We start from the raw sequence: 17,762 nt of genomic DNA on the forward strand, positions 1-17,762 counted from the left end.
ACAAGAGCTAGTTCCAGGACAGGCTCCAAAAACACAGAAAAACCCTGTCTCGAAAAACCAAAAAAATAAAAAAATAAAAAATAAAAAAAATAAAAAATAATTAGGGGCTATGGAATAATGCTGTTGTACACTGTAAAGATTTTCCACTCATTTTGATTTAATAAAACACTGATTGGCCAGTAGTCAGGAAGTAGGCAAGGCAACCAGACTAGGAGAATTCTGGGGAGAGGAAAGGCAGAGATGCAGTCACCAGTCTGACACAGAGGAAGCAAGATGAGAATAGGATGTCTTACTGAGAGAAGGTGCCAAGCCATGTGGGTTAATATAAGTTGTAAGAGCTAGTTAATAATAAGTCTGGGTGAATAGGCCAAACAGTTTATAATTAATATAAGCCTCTGTGTGTTTCTTTGGGACTGAACGACTGGGCCTGGGTGGGATGGAAACTTCCATATATAGCTCATTGTTTAAGAGTGCTTGTCTCTCTTGCAAAAGACCTAGGTTCCATTCCCAGCACCCACTGGTAACTCCAGTTTCAGAAGATTCAGTGTCTTCTGACCTGTGGAGGCACCAAGCATGCATATGATGCAGAGACCTGCATGCATGCAAAACACACAGAAAATGAGTACATCTAATTCAGTAAAAGAAAAAAAAAACTCAGCTATATAACTATTAATAGAGAAGCAGGGAGGTGATTTTTTTTTTTTTTTGAGGCTCTTCAGGTCTCTGAGGTGCCATGATCTTTTTGCTTCAGGCTCCTTTGAATTCGTAATGTCAGATATAAGTTCTTTGAGATAAGCTTTACTTAGTGAGTTCTATGTTACGGGAAATGACAGTAGTAAGTCAGGAAGCGTGGCACACAAAAGAAGTAGTGAACCTTCCAACATACCCAGAGCAGGCTGCCTAAGTGCGACCTTGTCATGGTGACACTTACCCTTGCAGTGCTGGGCAGCTGGGGATCTTAGATCATTCCAGGGTGCTCCTCAGGATCAAGCCATTCTTAAGAAAATGTTGCCTAATATTTGCCTGAGGCCATTTTCTCTTAGCAAGCCTGTAGTCAGAACTTAAAGACGGAAAGATGTTGATCCATGTTTAGTCTTTCCTTTAGGAAGAAATAATTCTTACCCAAAGGAAGGCAATCTGAAGAAGTGACAAGATTGTGATTGTAGGCCCTAGTGACTCCTCATGTATTACAGGAGTGAGGCTTTTTGTTTTTTGAAATTTTTGACATTTATTTTAATTAACAAAAAGTACTTCTGTGCATTTATAGTGTGAACTGAATCAAGTTAATTAACATATTTGTCATCTCATCGACTTATCATTTTCTATAGGGAGGATTTTGTATTTTGGCAAATTAGACAGATGTAGCACATTGTTATCAACTGTGGTTGCTGCATGGTAGAAGCTCATGCCGCCAGTCTCGTGGAAGCACTGTACCACTGATGAACATCCTGCCTTTCTCTGTGTCCTCCCCTCAGTCTCTGTGTTTCTGAGATCAATTTAGTAGCACTTGGCACTGAGTAGAAAGTCCGTGCTAGGGAATACTCATGAGATCCACACATCCCCCAGGAAATCTTTCTTTCTACAGTACTGTGAGGTACTGAATTCAAATCTGAGCTAGTTGGCTATTTGTTAATCTTTAGACAGCCCAATTTAAAAGGTATTTCCCCATTTCAAGTCACTGCGTGTCCTTGACCGCAGATGCCAGGGCCAGTTATATAAAGCAGGAGTCAGCTAACTATAACCGTCTCCCACTTTTGTAAATATACTTCCATTGGAACGCAGCCAAGACTATTGGTTTCCATAACATCTATGGCTGCTCACAGGCTATACTTGTGACAGGGTTGTCTACCCCTTTAGGTATATGTGCTGTCTGGCCCTTTACAGCGAGAGTTTGAAAACCCCTGTTATAAATAAATAGCAGCAGAGACCTAGTTTGGGGAACATGTCTCCTGAGTGCCAGAGGAAAGAGGGAGGGGTAGTACTACTTTGTAATACGGACCTCATCACTTCGGAAGTAAAAGTCAGTGGAGTTGATCCTAACACTCAGAGTTTGGGGGTATTATATAGGAAGGAGAAGGTAATTTGTTTTCAAATTTTATATTTATTCTGTGAATCTGTGTGTATATCTGCGCACCATGTGTGTGCCTCATGCCCATGGAGGCCAGAAGAGGGTGCCAGATTCCCTGGAACTGGCATTGCAGATGCTAGTGCAGTGCTTAAATTTTTAAACAATTTTTCTCAAAACCTTTCTAGTATTTATTAAAACATACATTATCACAAACCAATCCATAAAACTTGTTTCCTTTTAGCAGAAAGGTCTTTAATTAGTAACTAAACATCACATGATGAATGGAAGATCTAGCAAGAAAGACAACCTCCAGTTTACAGCCAGTGTGAGGTTCCACACAACGACATGGTTACCTGGGAAACATATATCCTACTATTATAATAACATCAGTAAGTAAGCTGATAGGTTAAATGTTTAAAAATTTATACTATGTTTTTATTTTTAATTATTTAAAACAATTTTAAATTTAAATATTCTTGATCATATTCTTCTCTTCCCCCAAATCCTTCCAGATCAGCACCCCCTCTCTACCTACTCAATTTTAAGTTCTTTCTCAAAAACAAAGGTAAAAAAAAAGACAAAAAAATCAACACAATAATAAAACTCCCAAAACCAAGAAAGCTAAATAAAACCATACCCCAAATGTAAATAAAACCAAAAGCAAACAAATAAGACACCAAGCAGTAACCTTCCCAAAACACACACACACACACACACACACACACACACACAAAAAAAAAAAAAAAAAAAAAAAACTGGAGTCCATTATATGTTGGTCAACTATTCCTGAACATGAGAAATAGTTTTACTGTATTGCAGAAAACTGATTTCCCTCTCCCAGGAGGTATAAATGACAGTTCGGTTTTTAACCTTTACCTTGGTGGCTGGGTATTCATTCATTCATTCAGCCATTTTTGTAGAAGCAGGAGCAGATCAAAGAGAAATCATAGCAAAAGTAGTAGGGTTATAAAGACATTGAGTAGCTGCAGGGAGGGAAGCCCTTGAGCTGGCTCTGAGGGGGACTCTAATGTGTAATAGATACTGTGACACTGAGGAGCCTGGAGGCCAGCATGGGTTTTGATGTACTGATAGGTACCACAGGTAGCCATATGTCCCTTCTGCCAGACCTATGGGAAATGGCTTCTTTCCCTAGAGGGAACCGGCTTCACAAGTCCCTGGGGAGTACTAACTTGCAGCCACTGGAAATCCTTCTGTAGCTGAGGTGGAACTCATTTGTGGCTATTTGGACTACGTTGGGAATTTGGACAAAGACAGGAACATGCCATCTACTCCCCCATTGTTCATAGCTGGCTGTGGGCTTTGCCCATAGTATTGCCGTGAGCATTCTTGTTTGTGTCCTTAGGTCAAATGTCTAGATCCTTTCTAAAGACATTGATCTACTTTTACTTGTCTTGTGAACACTCTGTTCACTTTATTGGGATATTCCCTCTCTTGTTTTTATGTTTTAGAAAAGGAAATGATCAAATCTTCCTCTCTTCCTCACCTCTGGTATCTCTTCTCATCCCTCGCCTGCTATGGAATCTTTATCTTTTTCTTCTTGCTTTTGATATCTTTCATACATTGCAAATCTCTCTTAAAAACCCGCTTGCTTACTTCTCAATTCACTGCATAGTTTGTGGCCGTTCCTTCAATAGACATTTTAAATGGCCAATTTGTTACAGTGTTTTGTGATTTCTTGCTGGCTGTCTTTCTATAATCAGTAATCTATTTATTTCAGTCATCTCTATGACTTTATGCTTTACATTTTATTCCTCCAGTGCTTTGAAAATAATTTAGCATAATAAATAATGTGAAGATCCAGCTTCATTTTGTCCCAGCTCTAACCTGTTATCTAATATCATGTTCACAATGTCCTCATGACACCCGAGCCCACTTTTACTCCACACTTAAAATCATGAGACAGCTTTTGACAGCAGTCACAAAGTTGAATTCACCTGGTAGATCTGTGCACTCATGTGCATGCATGCCCACAAGCTTGACACATGGCAGGTAATCTAAATTTCTAGTTTTCTTAACAAAACAACAGCAAATCCTAGGTCATTTGCTGTTACTGAGTCTCTGTGTGTGTATTATGTGTATGCGTGTGTGTGAATCTCTCTCTCTTTCTTTCTGTGTGTGTACATATGTATGTAGGTGGAGGTCTAAGGCTGACATCACATGTCCTCTTCTCTCAGTATCCAGCCTATACCCTGAGGTAGGGTCTCTCAATGAATCAGGAGTTTGCAGTTGTAGCTAGTCTGGTGAGCCAGCTTGCGCCAGGGATCTCTTGTCTCATGGAAGCCACCAAGCCCATCTGGCTTTATATGGATTCTGAGCATGGAAACACCTTAATACAGGATATTAAAACTCACTTCTCCATCCTCTCTTACCTTGTTAAATACATTTGCTTTGACTTCTTGTTCCTACTAACCTATATTTAGAGTAATATTCCTCTGCCAATACAATTAGCTGTTTCATTTGTTAGGACTTTTTATAAGATGATGACCTGGGTAGTTCACGTCAACTTGACACAACTGGACACACCTTTGAAGAGGGACCCTCATGTGAAGACTTGCCCCATCCCATCAGATTGGCCTGGAGCTAGGTCCATGGCCAGTGGGAGTGGTGCCAGCCCTGGGAAGGTGGTCCTGGGCTGTATAAGAAAGCAAGCTGAGTGAGCCACAGGGAAGAAACAGTAAGCAGCATTTCTCCATGGCCCCTGCACCAGGTCCTGCCTCCGGGATCTTGTCTTGAGCTCCTTCCCTGGCTTTGCTCAGCGATGGATAGAGAGTATGAGCTGACGTAAACCCAGGCTAGCCCTAGAACCTGGCTCCAGTAATCTGGACCACAGGTGTGTACCTTGGGTCTGGCTTCATCTGCCCTAGGTTTAGACATGATGCAGAGGGCTAGCTCTTTAGTGTTCTGTGCCATAGTTTTGAGTTTCTCAGATGGACTTTAGTGTTGGTTTAAACACGGCTCTGGAGGATTTTGGTTAGAATGCCATGAATATCATGAATCTCTGTGTTAATTTTGTTAAGTTAGTATGCTTTATTCTTCTGTTAAGAAAAACAGATTCTCTTCATTTATTCAATTTCTCCTCTGTAGTTTCTTTTTGCAGACATAGCTCCTATTTAGTTTGCTTCTAAGCATTATATTTTTTGATTCCTTGTTAATGCTTCTGGGTTTTTTTCTTCTAGTTAAACTTCATAACTGGTGATTGATTCTTGCTATGTAAGAAACTATTGACATGTGCATGTTAATTTTATAGTATATGACTCTTTTGGAACTTTAAATTTTATTTCTAATAATTTTGCAATTGATTTGGTTTCTGAGTAGGCATAAAATTGTCTGTAGATAATCGTCATGCCCCATACAACATACATTTAAACTCTAGTTCTTCTGTAGTAAGTGAGTGGTTATGTTATGGTTCCTTTGTCTCACGTGGGACTTCAGTTGCCATGCACACTGTTATGTTTTCATGCTCTTCTGCCTCCCACAATGCCAGTGGCAATTCCCGTCCCACTGAACGTTTTCTAAATCTTTAAATCTGTAAGTTTTAGTTTTCCACCATCCCTGTTCTGTAAGGATGGTTATTTCATCGACAGGTTTTCTAATAAGCCTTCTACACTTTCTTGGAAGGTGCTGCTGTGGTGGTTAATCTTCATTGTTGCCTTGACTGGATTTAGAGTCGCCTAGGAAACGTGCCCCTGGGCCTGCTGTGCTGGCCTTTTCCAGAGAGGTTTAACTGGGGGGACCCACCCTGGATGTCTCTCACTGCCATCCTCGTCACCCTCCTGCTGCCCAGCCTTCCCACCATAATGTCTGCTCCCTTTAACCAGTCAGAGTGAGCCCTCCACCTCAGGACTGCAAGGCATCTTGTAATAGCACTAAGAAAAGTAGCTAAAAAATACATTCTTAGAAGTGGACCATTTGAATCAAGAATCACGGAAACATGGAGGACAGTCTATTTTTGAGTAGCCATAAGAATCAAAGTTTTGCTTCCACAAAATAAACAATTTTGTTAACAGTTGTGGTGTTCTGACTCAAAAACTAGGCTTCTTCTATGTGTATTTTCAGTTGGGTTTCATAGTTGCATGAACACTCGTAAGATTGTGGTTAGCTTGCAACTTTAGTCTTTTTTTATTTTTAAAACTTTAAAGTTAAAAATATATAAATAAGTGAAAATAATTGCTGTCAACATCTGGATGTTAATATGTCTAGTTAGATGGCTTTTGACTTTTGACATGGGCAAAATAATCAACTCTTATTTTTGTAGATGAAACTTGTGTTCATAAAACAGAAGTCAAACAATTCAGACCCACACACATAGAAGTAATCTAGCACCCACACATTGCAGCACCCAGAAATAAAAGAAAGAGAAAGGATGGTAGCTCTAGAAATTAGGATCAGTAAAGAAATTGCCTCATTAATGTAAGGATACAATTGTGTAATTAAAATCGGAAACTACCGGAAGGAAAAACAAAAAAGAATGAAGTCACCCCACTTCAAAGCAGGGCCCAGTGGGTCCTGTTAAGAGTGATGTAATGAAAGCTGGGTGCGCTGCCTTGTGCCTGAAACCCCAGGATTCGGAGGTTGACTGGGATTGCCATGACTTCAACACTTTCTTTTAAAAAGGAATGTAGTTAGTTAAAAACTGAATTTTTTTATTATCTCTTCATAAGGATCATTTAGAAAACAATGCAATCAAGTCAGTATTAGAAAAAGGCATGTGTTAAAGGTTTAATTCTTATAGAAATGTTTTAAAGTAAAATTAAGTATTCCTTGACTTTCTTCTTTCTTTGTAAATATTGTTATGCCCAGTGGTGATACGCGCCTTTAATCTCAGCACTAGAGAGACAGAAGCAAGTGGATATCTGTGAGTTTGAAGCCAGCCTGGTCTTCATAGAGAGGTCCAGACAAGCTGGGCTATATAATGACACCCTGTCTCGAATAAAAATAAACATCATTGATTTATCCCACAGCAACCATGTGCCACACACCAGGCGTGGAGGACGGTGCTCAGCCATAGAAACGCTACCTTGCTGATGGCTGCTGAGGCTGTAACCCATGCTCAGGATAAATTAAGAAGTGTCCCATCAACATCATGGTTACTCAAGGCTATGCATGAATTATTCTGTACCTACTTTGGCTACAATGTTAATATTTTTTAGTCTACTGTGTCTAAATGTTCCTGACTTACTATCTATTTTTGCCCACCTATCAATTTTATGTGTTATATTTTATTTTCTTTAACTTACCTTATTACTCTTTAAAAACTTCAGTATTTTATGGTCACATGCCTAGGTGATTAAAGTTACTTTGAATCTTGACCTATATTATTGTCTTCCTTTCCTCCATCTTGTCCTGTCATGAGAACACTTTACTAAGATCTATAGGATGGATCTCTATCTGATTTGCTATGTTCCATGGCATCTGGATGATCACTTGAATGCAGTACAGATGTTTTAGTTAGAGCCATGTCTGAGCCAACTGCACTGAGTGGTCATCCTAATAGATGTAGAACGTAGCTTTCGTGCTAGTTGGTACCGTAGTGAAAGGCTGACCATGGAGTGGAAGAAAAGCTGCAGAGAATTATTGAGAAAGGGTCGGCTGTAGCACAGTGGGGTTTCAGCAAAAGAGGCGAGAAGCAACAGGTGCCATGAACTATTACCAGCACTTTAAAATGAAAGTATGTTGGCCTGAAGCCTTTGCTGAGCACGGGCCGTCTGTGTGTGCAGAGGGGCACTGGGTAATGAGAGCAGCTGGGTAGGAAGGGTTAGGACACAGGAAGGTTGCCGTGTGACGGAAGGGTAGCTAAGGGAATTCTCTGTTTAAAAAAAAATTCAGAATAAGGTATGGCAGCAAGTTAAGTATTTTTCATTTTAGTTGGAAAAATTGAAAGAGTTCTAAAGGCTAAAAAAAAAAATGTCAACAGAGTTTATTGAACATGAAAACATTGGCTGGTGTCACCTAGTCTTCAGACTTTGACCCTCCAGGTCCGTCTTCTGTAGTTTGGCTTTGGTCTCACTCAGAACTGAAGTTTGTACTCATTTGCTTTGTTTGGGGAAAGATTTGATTGGTTAATGTTTTAATGAACTTTGTTTTTTTTTCTTTATACACAAAACCTGCCAGTCTAACTCTCCAAGAAATGGTTTTAAATGTGTAATTTTTCCGATCAGGGAATTTCCCATCGAGGGACATGTTGTTTATTTCCGGTTTGGAGCTTTTAAAAAGCAAAGCCTCGGGGTTTCGTGATACTCGTGCTGGGCCCACCCTCTGCCGAGTTTGCTGTTTTCCGCAGTGCCCCGCCTGTTGCTGCACCCCCCAGCAGAGCTTAAGAGCGCAGGTCTCTCATAATTGTTTTTGTTTTAGCTGTAGTGGTAGATATGGGGCGATAGCTCCTTGAGGCTTTCGTTTGCGTTTTTCTCATGGCTAAATGACACTGACTGAGCCTATTTTTCATGTGTTTATTTTCATCTGTATACCTTCTGTTGAAACGTCTCCTGAATTTTTTTTTCTATTTTCTAACTGGATTGTTTGAACATTAAGCAAAAGAGAATACTTATTTCATAAGCAAGAGAAACTCGGGAGGCTGCTTGTTGACATTGTTACTGTTTAAATGTAGATGGAGGAGCCAGAATGACATGTTTGGATTTTACTCAGATTCAAACATTGTAGTAGTGTGAGATGATGAACATAAAAAGGAGGGAGGGGAAAGAGAAAAGTGGTTCAAGGACACAGAGGAGAAGATGAGGGTAGAAAATGTAGGTGGAGCAAAGAGAAGTCTGCTTTCATTGAGTGCGGTTCTAGGAGGTGATGGGTTCCGTATCTTGTGGGAATGGACCTGTGTTATCGGCCCGGGTCCATCATTCATTGGGAGCAGCTTGTGACGAGGATATTGTCAGTGTAGGTGGATTTCAGATCACAACACAGCAGCCAGGGCCCCTGTTGGCAACTGAAGTCTATTTTCCCTACAGATGTAGAGTACAGCTACTTCATGTCAACTAAGATGGAGCAATGCCAGAAGTCGGTGGCCATCCGCTGTGCTCACCACCACCACAGCCCACCTCATGGCCAACAGTGTGCCCATCTTCTCCTTAATTTCCCTTCTACCTTCCCTTCTTGTGTTGTTTGCTGTGACAACCGAGACGCATCTCCCTCCCTGTTTTTACTAGTCACCTAGGAGTCATTCCATCTCTCGGGGTCATTGATAGAAGGATAAGTTCTGTGTCCTGTTAAATAAGCCTCTCACGTCACTGTGTCGTTAACCAGCTCTCTTCCAGTTCCCATGTTCAAACATGCTCAGGATCCATTCCAAGGAGCACTCCTGTGGCACACACTACATAATGACTACTCTGTGGGTATATAGTCTTTTACCCTGCCGGGTTCAGCATGGTCCCAGCTCATTGTACTCTGTGGGTATATAGTCTTTTACCCTGCCGGGTTCAGCATAGCCCCAGCTCATTGTACTAATATGGACCCCGGGTAGCAGCCTGGCAGCCAGGAGAGTTCTGGAGGCATATTCTAAGGGGTGGGAGGAGTATATGCTGTACTGTGGGCAAAGGTCTCTGTAGCACCATGTAGCACAGAAATGCTGTCTCAGAGTCAAGAACTGTGCAGGTTAGGAATCCTCAGGAAATGTACTAGCCAGATACAGCCTTCCTATATTTCAGGATCCCAGGTATCCTTGACTCTGTGATAACTCCCTTAACTGTCCCACTTTAACTATCCCTGCCATTCAAATGAAGAATGGCCCTGTGTACGCTACCAGAGAGGCTCACATAGAGCCATTAACTGTGGATAGCACTCCTGAGGGTAAATACAGGCATGAAGACCTGAGTTCAGATCTCAGCATGAATAACAAAACCACAAAAAGCTAAGCTTCCCCACATGTTCCCATTGCCAGGGCAGAGTGAAGAGAGACAGCAGAGGGAAAAAGATCATTAGATCTTGTTGCCCACCTGCCTAGCCAAAGTGGTGGGTCCAGGTTTGATGAGAGACACTGTCTCAGTGAAAGCCAGGAGGATGCCTAATATACTCCCCTAGCTCTGAGTGTTTTCATGGGCCTGGTATGCATTTGCATATATACCATAATATTTATATATAATAAGCAATAATTCCATGCTAGGCTTCACATATGAAGAACTTGCAGTTCTTGTCTTTATGGGGTTGGGTTCCTCACTTAATACGTTTTCCAGTTCCGCCCATTTTTCTACAAATTTCATTTTTATTCATAGATGAATAAAATTTCACTCTGTATATGTACCGCATTTTCCTTATCCACCAGCGGTGATCATCTGAGCTGGCTGCATTTTCTTGCTGTTACTGAAGAGAGCTGCAATAAGCATGGGTGTGCAAGTGTCTGCCAGAATAAGGACTCCTTTGGGTGTGCAAGTGTCTGCCAGAATAAGGACTCCTTTGGGTGTGCAAGTGTCTGTCAGAATAAGGACTCCTTTGGGTGTGCAAGTGTCTGTCAGAATAAAGACTCCCTTGGCTTATTTTGTGTTTTTTTTTAAAGTATATGTCCATGTTTAAAGGAGTAGGTTTCACAATGATGTTTTGTTTTGTTACTGTCTCTAATTTCAATGTGTCTTAACTATATTTGCCAACAGTGTACATGTTAGGCATGTTAACTTTGAGGTGCCTAGAAACAAAGAATTCAGCTATCAGCTCAGAAATGGATCTTAGAGATGTAAATTTGTGAGTCATTGATATGAGACTGGAATAAGTATAGGAATTAAATGATAGAATACCAACTTCTAGAGGAGATAGACAAAAATCAGGCTACAAAATGGGAAACAAGGAGTGAAGGAAAGGGAAAAGAACTGAGCAGACGATTTCGGGAGGGGCAGTTAGAGGGTTAGGTGTGGCTGCTTTGGGTGGGTACCAGTGCTGGGACCTCACAGGGACTCAGCACTGCCACACAGTGGAGTGAACACTTGGGCCTGCTGCTTGCTGGGTTTAGGGCTTCCTCCCACACCAGTTTTCTGTTCTCCTTGTATACATAATGTTGCAGCATGCTTCCGACTATGATAAATTCCTTTTCCACAGAACCAAACACAATGGCCCCAGGACCTGTAGCTGTGAGAGATTTGGGCAGATACTTGGGTTACTAGTGTGAACAGACAGGGAGTTGGGGGGTAGAGAATGGCATCAGAAGGCATCGAGACTAATATAGAACATGTTCCAGAGCATAACAGCTCCTGTCTAACACTAAATTAGTTACCTTGCAAATGGAAGAATCAATTTTTAGTACTTATTTTTTAATCTATCACTATCTTCTCTACCACTGCAATTTATAATATAGAACAAAATGATGAGCAGTCTACAAACTGTTTTGAGGATCAGGAAAACAGATGAGTTCTTTCAATACAAGTTTCTGCATTCAGAAAAAAAAAGAGACAAATTTGTGTGCCCAAAATGTGTTTGAGGTGTTTGCAATGTGCTTTTCTCCTGAGCTCTTAAACTTCATATTCTAAAAAAATAAATAAATAATTAAAAAAATCATATTTTTTAAAAATTAGAAATAATTTGTTTTATTCTTTCAAGTTAGCTGAGAATATTTTTTTAAAACTTAGAAATGTGAAATTTGATTTTAACTTTTATCTAAGAAACACCAAAGTGCAGTTATATAACGTATCAGTTACTCTTATCCTGCTATATTCACATAAGTTTCTCTTAATAAAAAAAATAAAGTGAAAATTATGAGTAATTCACGTCTAAGTTTTCATCTCTCCAGACCTGGCTATGTCTCCCTTGAGCTCCTCTTGTCCAGAAATCACACCCAGGGCCTCCCATGCTTCTGTGCTTAGCTCCTCTCCAGGGTAAGAACATGTCATAACCCAGAAAAATCCTTGTGGAAAGTATTTCCCCCATCAGAAGGACGCATATAATACCAAATAAATACACACAAAAAACCACTTTTCCCTTTTATATGGCTTTGTTCACAACTAACGTATTTCCCCTTTATCACAGGTACCGGAGATTTGAAAAGGCCTTCCTCTTGGCTGTTGACATTGGTGCTCGTGACCTGTTTATGGTAAGTCATTGCCAGAGATGATTTTTGTGTCTTCAGTTCTAAGGCTGAGTAAGTTGTCAGCTTTTGTGACCATTAAAAGGGATTAGTGTCATTTGTGGCCTTAGACACATGGCGGGAAGGCATTATTCCACCGTGGCACCGTGGCTCGCAGCAGTGCCCGCATGAGCGGCTCAATAGCTATCTCGTATCTCTTGGCTTGGTGACATTTTCCTTGCCGGGGCCAAAGGATCTTTTATGTTTTCAAAGCATTTATAATTCTTGAACTTTTCTCCCCATGAACCTTGATGTGCAGAATTGACACCTTTCCATCTATTAAGTCTAAATGTCTTTCTAATCCATGCTCTGAGCAAGTTTGAAGCTCCAGAAGCCAGGACGCAGGAGGAAATGTGCCCCCGAGATCTGAACGCACTGTTGGGCCCCCGCGTTCCAGTGGGAAGTCAGAAGTGATGGGTGCGTTCCTTGTGTTTGTTCAACTAGAGAGGAAGGTGGATCCACAGGTGCTGAGTCCACTGTACTCTTGCTCCGCTATTTGTCACTTGGCCAGTGGTGACACTGCCCAGCTTCTTACAGACCCCACCTACTGTTGTGCTCCTGTCTGAAACTGTAATTTAATTACACTCTCTCCTCCTTCTCCTTGCTCCAACCCCTCTGATCTCCCCCATATCCCCACCCTTATTCCTTTCTTATGAGAACTTTCACCCCTGGAAGGTCAAATGAACAAAGTAGCAAATCTGTTGTTATCACAGAAGCACTAAGACAAAGGTTTGCACTGTTTTTTTGCACTGTGAAGATACTAAGTGTGGCTGTTTCCTATGTAGAGTTCATCATCTTAGCTCATTTGTGTTTCAGTTGAATTTGGTTTTAAAATTCTAAATTATAGGTGACGGAATTTAAATTTCATATTCTCAAATCAATTGTACACACATTAATCATGAAAAATAGTCATTACTTTCAAAAGGATAAACGTAATATTTTCCATCCTCACTTTGCTCTCTACTTGGGCAGGCATGTCAGTGTGTTGACACTCTGCTTCGGATAGCCCAGTGGAGAGCTTAGATTCCAATCTAACTGACCCTTCTTCCTGCCTCTGCTGCTCCTTATTCAAATAGAGGGATAGCATCCTCCTCACTCCCCTTCCTCTCCCATTCCCCACTGCTGCCCACTCCTCTTCCTCCTCCTTCAACAGGGTCTCAATATGTAGCCCTGGCTGGCCTGGAAGTCCCTCTGTAGATCTCTTGAGTCCCAGAATTAAAGGCGTTGGTCTCCAGGCCTGGCACCCAGTTCTTCTCTTATGCCGAGAATCCCAAGGGTGGGGAGGCAGCTGAAAGCTATGGTGTTAGAATTGTAATGATTTTTGCTGGGCAAAATTTCTCCATGAATATTATATCCTATAGTTTATTCTTTGATTAATTAATAGATATAATTATCAAAACCACCTTCTAAACTATTTTCATATTTGTTTCAGCATTTTAATCTGTTTAACCCAGTACCAATTTAGAGAAACCTTTGTGTTCGTTCAAATCTCCTTAATCCAAGAGCTTTTCTACCGACGGGCTAAAATAGAGGAAAGGATGACTAGACGCTCAGTTTGGAAAAGTACAGACGTTATTCGGAGTGCACATCTTTACTCCTCATCTAAGACAGCGCCTTTAGCCAAGGTCTATTTTAAGGCGTCTCAAAATACAGAGTGTTGAGGCCTCGCCGCTCTGTTTAAGTTTATGAAAGTACTGTGTACATTTGAGACTTGGTGTTGAAATTATCTAAAAGAATTTATCATGTTTTCATATAGATTGATTCTTACTGTTTGAATTTCATCTGGCCAGAGGTTCATAGCCTATATTCTAAGAAATATTACCTCTTTTGAAAAGTGAAAGTTTATAAAATAAGCAGGATTATCTCTACTTGCAAAGGATTTATTATCTTTAAGCCATCTCTTCCTTAAAGATTAAAAATAATACCAAAGAGACCAAAAAAAAAAAAAAAAAGTACCTCTGGCTGGGGACACAGCTCGGTCGGTATGTGTTTGTCAAGCATGCGCAAGGCCTGGGTTGATCTCCACAACTCATAAACCAGGTGTGGGGGCACAATCCTGTAATCCCACCGCTTGTGAGGTTGAGCCGAGGACCAGACGCCAAGGTCACCCCTGGTGACACAGCAGTTGGGAGGCCCGTCTGAGCTATTTGAGACTGTCTCAAAGCAACAGCGCCACCACCAACGAAAAGCACCAGAGAGCCTGAAAACAATGCTTTTGGCTTTAGCATCTGCTGGTAATGAACAGGTGAAGGAATACAAAGACGAGGAAGGTGATGTGTCTGGAAAACAGGCAGCTGAGACCAGAGGGGCCCAGGTGTGAACTAAGGCGTTGGAGTTCATCTTTAAAGCTGTAGGAACCTGATGAAGGGTTTGGAACGGAAGAGTGATGCTGTCATAAGTTTGATCAGGAGTCTGCACGCCTTTTCTGGAAAAGGACTAGGTAGTAACTATCTCAAGATGCAAGCCTCATAGTTACTACACAGCTAGTCAGCACTGCCATCGTAGAGGGAAGACAGCTGCCACAGTGGACAGACAGACAGTGTGGGTGTGTTCCAATAAAGCTTCATTGACCACAGTTTGAATACAATAAAAATTTCAAATGTTGTACACACACAAAACAAAAAACCAAAACTGTGATCCCTGTGTGTGTCCCCGCCCTGCTCCAGTGTTTTAAACTAGAAAAAAACAGTCTCCAGTAGCATTTGGCTGCGTTTCTAGTTCCCACACCTCGTTTAGAGGGACCCAAGGCTGCAGTGCGGAGAGGAAGGGGAAGGTTAGAGTAGAAGAGGCCGTTTCAGGTCCATCTCCTCACACCAGTGCTTCAGGGGCTGTTGATTCAGTTCCAGACTCACCTATTGGCTGTGTGGGTTTCCTATAGTTTACCTAAAGCTGTTTGCTTTCATTTTATTGTTTGTAAGATGGTAACAATGCATAAATTGCCGAAGTATGAAATAGGTTAACATATTTGAAGGGCCTGGCATACTGTAATAACTTGGTAACTAGGGTTTCTAGCATGTTTTCCTATTATTCATCTTTCAAGTCTTTGTATAGTATTTAATTTTAAGGTACGGGTGTGTGTGTGTGTGTGTGTGTGTGTGTGTGTGTGTGTGTGTGTGTGTGACTAGTAATCTGGGCTTCATACAACTTTTGAAATTTGTATGTCTCTATTTGATAGCTTAGAATCATTTAAGACAACCTTGTTTCATAGTCTGCTCTTTTACCTACAATATCTTAGAAGACAGATTGATTTGTGTACTTGAATTAATCTACAGTAATGGTAGCATTTGAAACCACTGCAAAAAGTTTCAGTAAGTCATGTTGATGGTCCAAAATTCTTCATAACAAAGAGGGAATATGCTGATATACATAAATAACCAGTAAAGAGTAACATACTGGAACTAAAACCCAGCACAAATTAGAACAAGGCATTTAAAAAATCAGAATTATAAGTAATCCATAAATACAGAAAAATGTTGGAGGTCATTGGTGGTGAAGCCATGGACTAGGGCTCTCAAGGCAGCTCAGGGAGTGAACATCACTGAGGTTTTCTTGAGACTCTTGTCAGAAGGTCATTGACTATACATGGACGAATATTTTTATGGACTTTCTTTGTCTTGCATTGATCCATACTTCTGTCTTTGTGCCAGTATCATGTGACTTTCTTTGTACGGACTCATGGTTTTGGAATTAGGTTGCTTTATATACTGAGTCCTTTGGGATTGCATGTGAATTTTAGGATGCATTTCTCTGTTTCTGCGCAGACATATCACTGAAGCATTGATAGAACTGTGCTGGTCACTTAGGTACAACTGATATCTTTTTGTTGCTCTTTTTTTGACGTTTTTCCACATGTGTGTGCTGCATATTGAGCCCTTTCCTCATCGCTTTCCCATTTCTTTTTTCTACTTTCACATCACACACACACACACACACACACACGTATCTTTATGTATCTCTATAAAATCTCAGAACCACAGATGAGAGGAAAGCATAATTTGTCTTTCTGAACTTAGCATAGTTCAGTTGACATATCTGTTTCCCTGCAAACAATGCGACTTCTTTCTGCATGGTCTTGAAGGTTGATGATCCTTTCTTCTACGTTGTGTTGTTTGGTTTGTTGACTGGTGGATTCATTTTCAGAATTTCTGGTTCTTTTTCAGTGTCTGAATTCTTTACAGGATTTTTTCTTGATGTTTTAAATTTTTTTCTTCCACGTTACTGATTCTTTCATCTTCTTTAGTAGTTTTCTTGTCTGGTCCTTGATTAATTTCATAGCTGTCTTCAGGATTTTTTATTTGAGTCCTCTCTGGTCCCTGCTCCTCCTCCAGTGTGCGGGACTCTAACACTTCCACTTCTGACCACTTTTGTTCTCCATTATTGAGAAGTTGTCAGCTTAGGAGGGGTCTCAGTGGAATGCTGTCTCGTGCATATCTGTTTGCATATATGTGTCCTGTCCTCCAGTTTGTAGTACCCCTCCCCACCCCCACTCCTTTCCTCATGTTTTTTTGTTTTATTTCACATGAATCCTGATGGGTTATCTTTGCTTAGAGCTATAATCGCAAGGAAAACCAACTGCAGTACCACTGTTAACAACTGCAGTACCACTGTTAACAACTGCAGTACCACTGTTTTTTTTGTTTTTTTTTTTGTTTTTTTTTTTAATTATTTTATTTTATTTTATTTTATTTTATTTTATTTTTTTGGTTTTTCGAGACAGGGTTTCTCTGCGGCTTTGGAGCCTGTCCTGGAACTAACTCTGTAGACCAGGCTGGTCTCGAACTCAGAGATCCGCCTGCCTCTGCCTCCCGAGTGCTGGGATTAAAGGCGTGCGCCACCACCGCCCGGCTTGCAGTACCACTGTTAACAACTGCAGTACCACTGTTATCAACTACAGTGGTTTCACAGCAGCCTCAAGATCTTAAAGAAATGATGAACAAAGCGTTCGGGTGAGGTTCTTACTAGAAACAGAGCTGTCTGCAGAAGAGGAGCCGAGGACACAGGAGAACAAGGCGCTCTAAAACAGCGGAGGGAAGCTCGTGTGAATTCACAGAGATGGAAGCAGCAGTCACAGGACATAGGATGAGTCTGTGCCAGGACCTTTGCATGTATACTACAGCTTCCAGCTTAGTATTTTCACGGGACTCTTGGATGTGTGAATGAGTGGGTCTTTGACTCTTGTGCCTGCTCTTGGGGCTTTTATATTTTCTCTTGGCTTGGCTTGTCCAAATTTGATATGATAGTTGTTTTATCTTATTTTGTTATGTTTTGTTGTTGTCTCTTAGAAACTTGTTCTTTTTTAATGAGAGACAGAAAGGGAGTGAATTCAGATAGGAGAGGAGGTGGGGAGGCACAGGAGCAGCAGGAGGGGAAACTGTGTTCAGATTACATCTTAGGAGAAAGGAATCTCTATTTGATAAAAGGGGATAGATAGGAGCTATAATTAAAAGTAGAAATTTGTAAAGTTAAAGTGTGAATTCAGAAGTCAAAAATTGTTTTAAGTTATCAATTAGTAGAAAAATGGATTGATTCCTACTGCACGTGCTGGCTTTGGGGGGGCCTGGGCAGTTTGGATGCTCAACTTACTAAACCTGGATGGAGGTGGGCGGTCCTTGGACTTCCCAC

At 40.9% G+C, this 17,762-nt stretch overlaps 1 protein-coding gene across 1 annotated transcript in view; it reads left to right on the forward strand.

Annotated features, from left to right (window-relative positions):
* Positions 1–17,762, forward strand: part of Wdpcp (WD repeat containing planar cell polarity effector) — a 288,056-nt gene that overhangs the window by 196,700 nt on the left and 73,594 nt on the right. The window contains exon 13 of the mRNA XM_013353497.2: positions 12,044–12,107. Within this exon, the coding sequence (XP_013208951.2) occupies positions 12,044–12,107 (64 nt within the window). The remainder of the gene's footprint in view (positions 1–12,043; positions 12,108–17,762) is intronic.

The sequence above is a fragment of the Microtus ochrogaster genome, unplaced genomic scaffold (assembly GCF_000317375.1).
Source record: "Microtus ochrogaster isolate Prairie Vole_2 unplaced genomic scaffold, MicOch1.0 UNK9, whole genome shotgun sequence".
Taxonomy (NCBI): Eukaryota; Metazoa; Chordata; class Mammalia; order Rodentia; family Cricetidae; genus Microtus; species Microtus ochrogaster.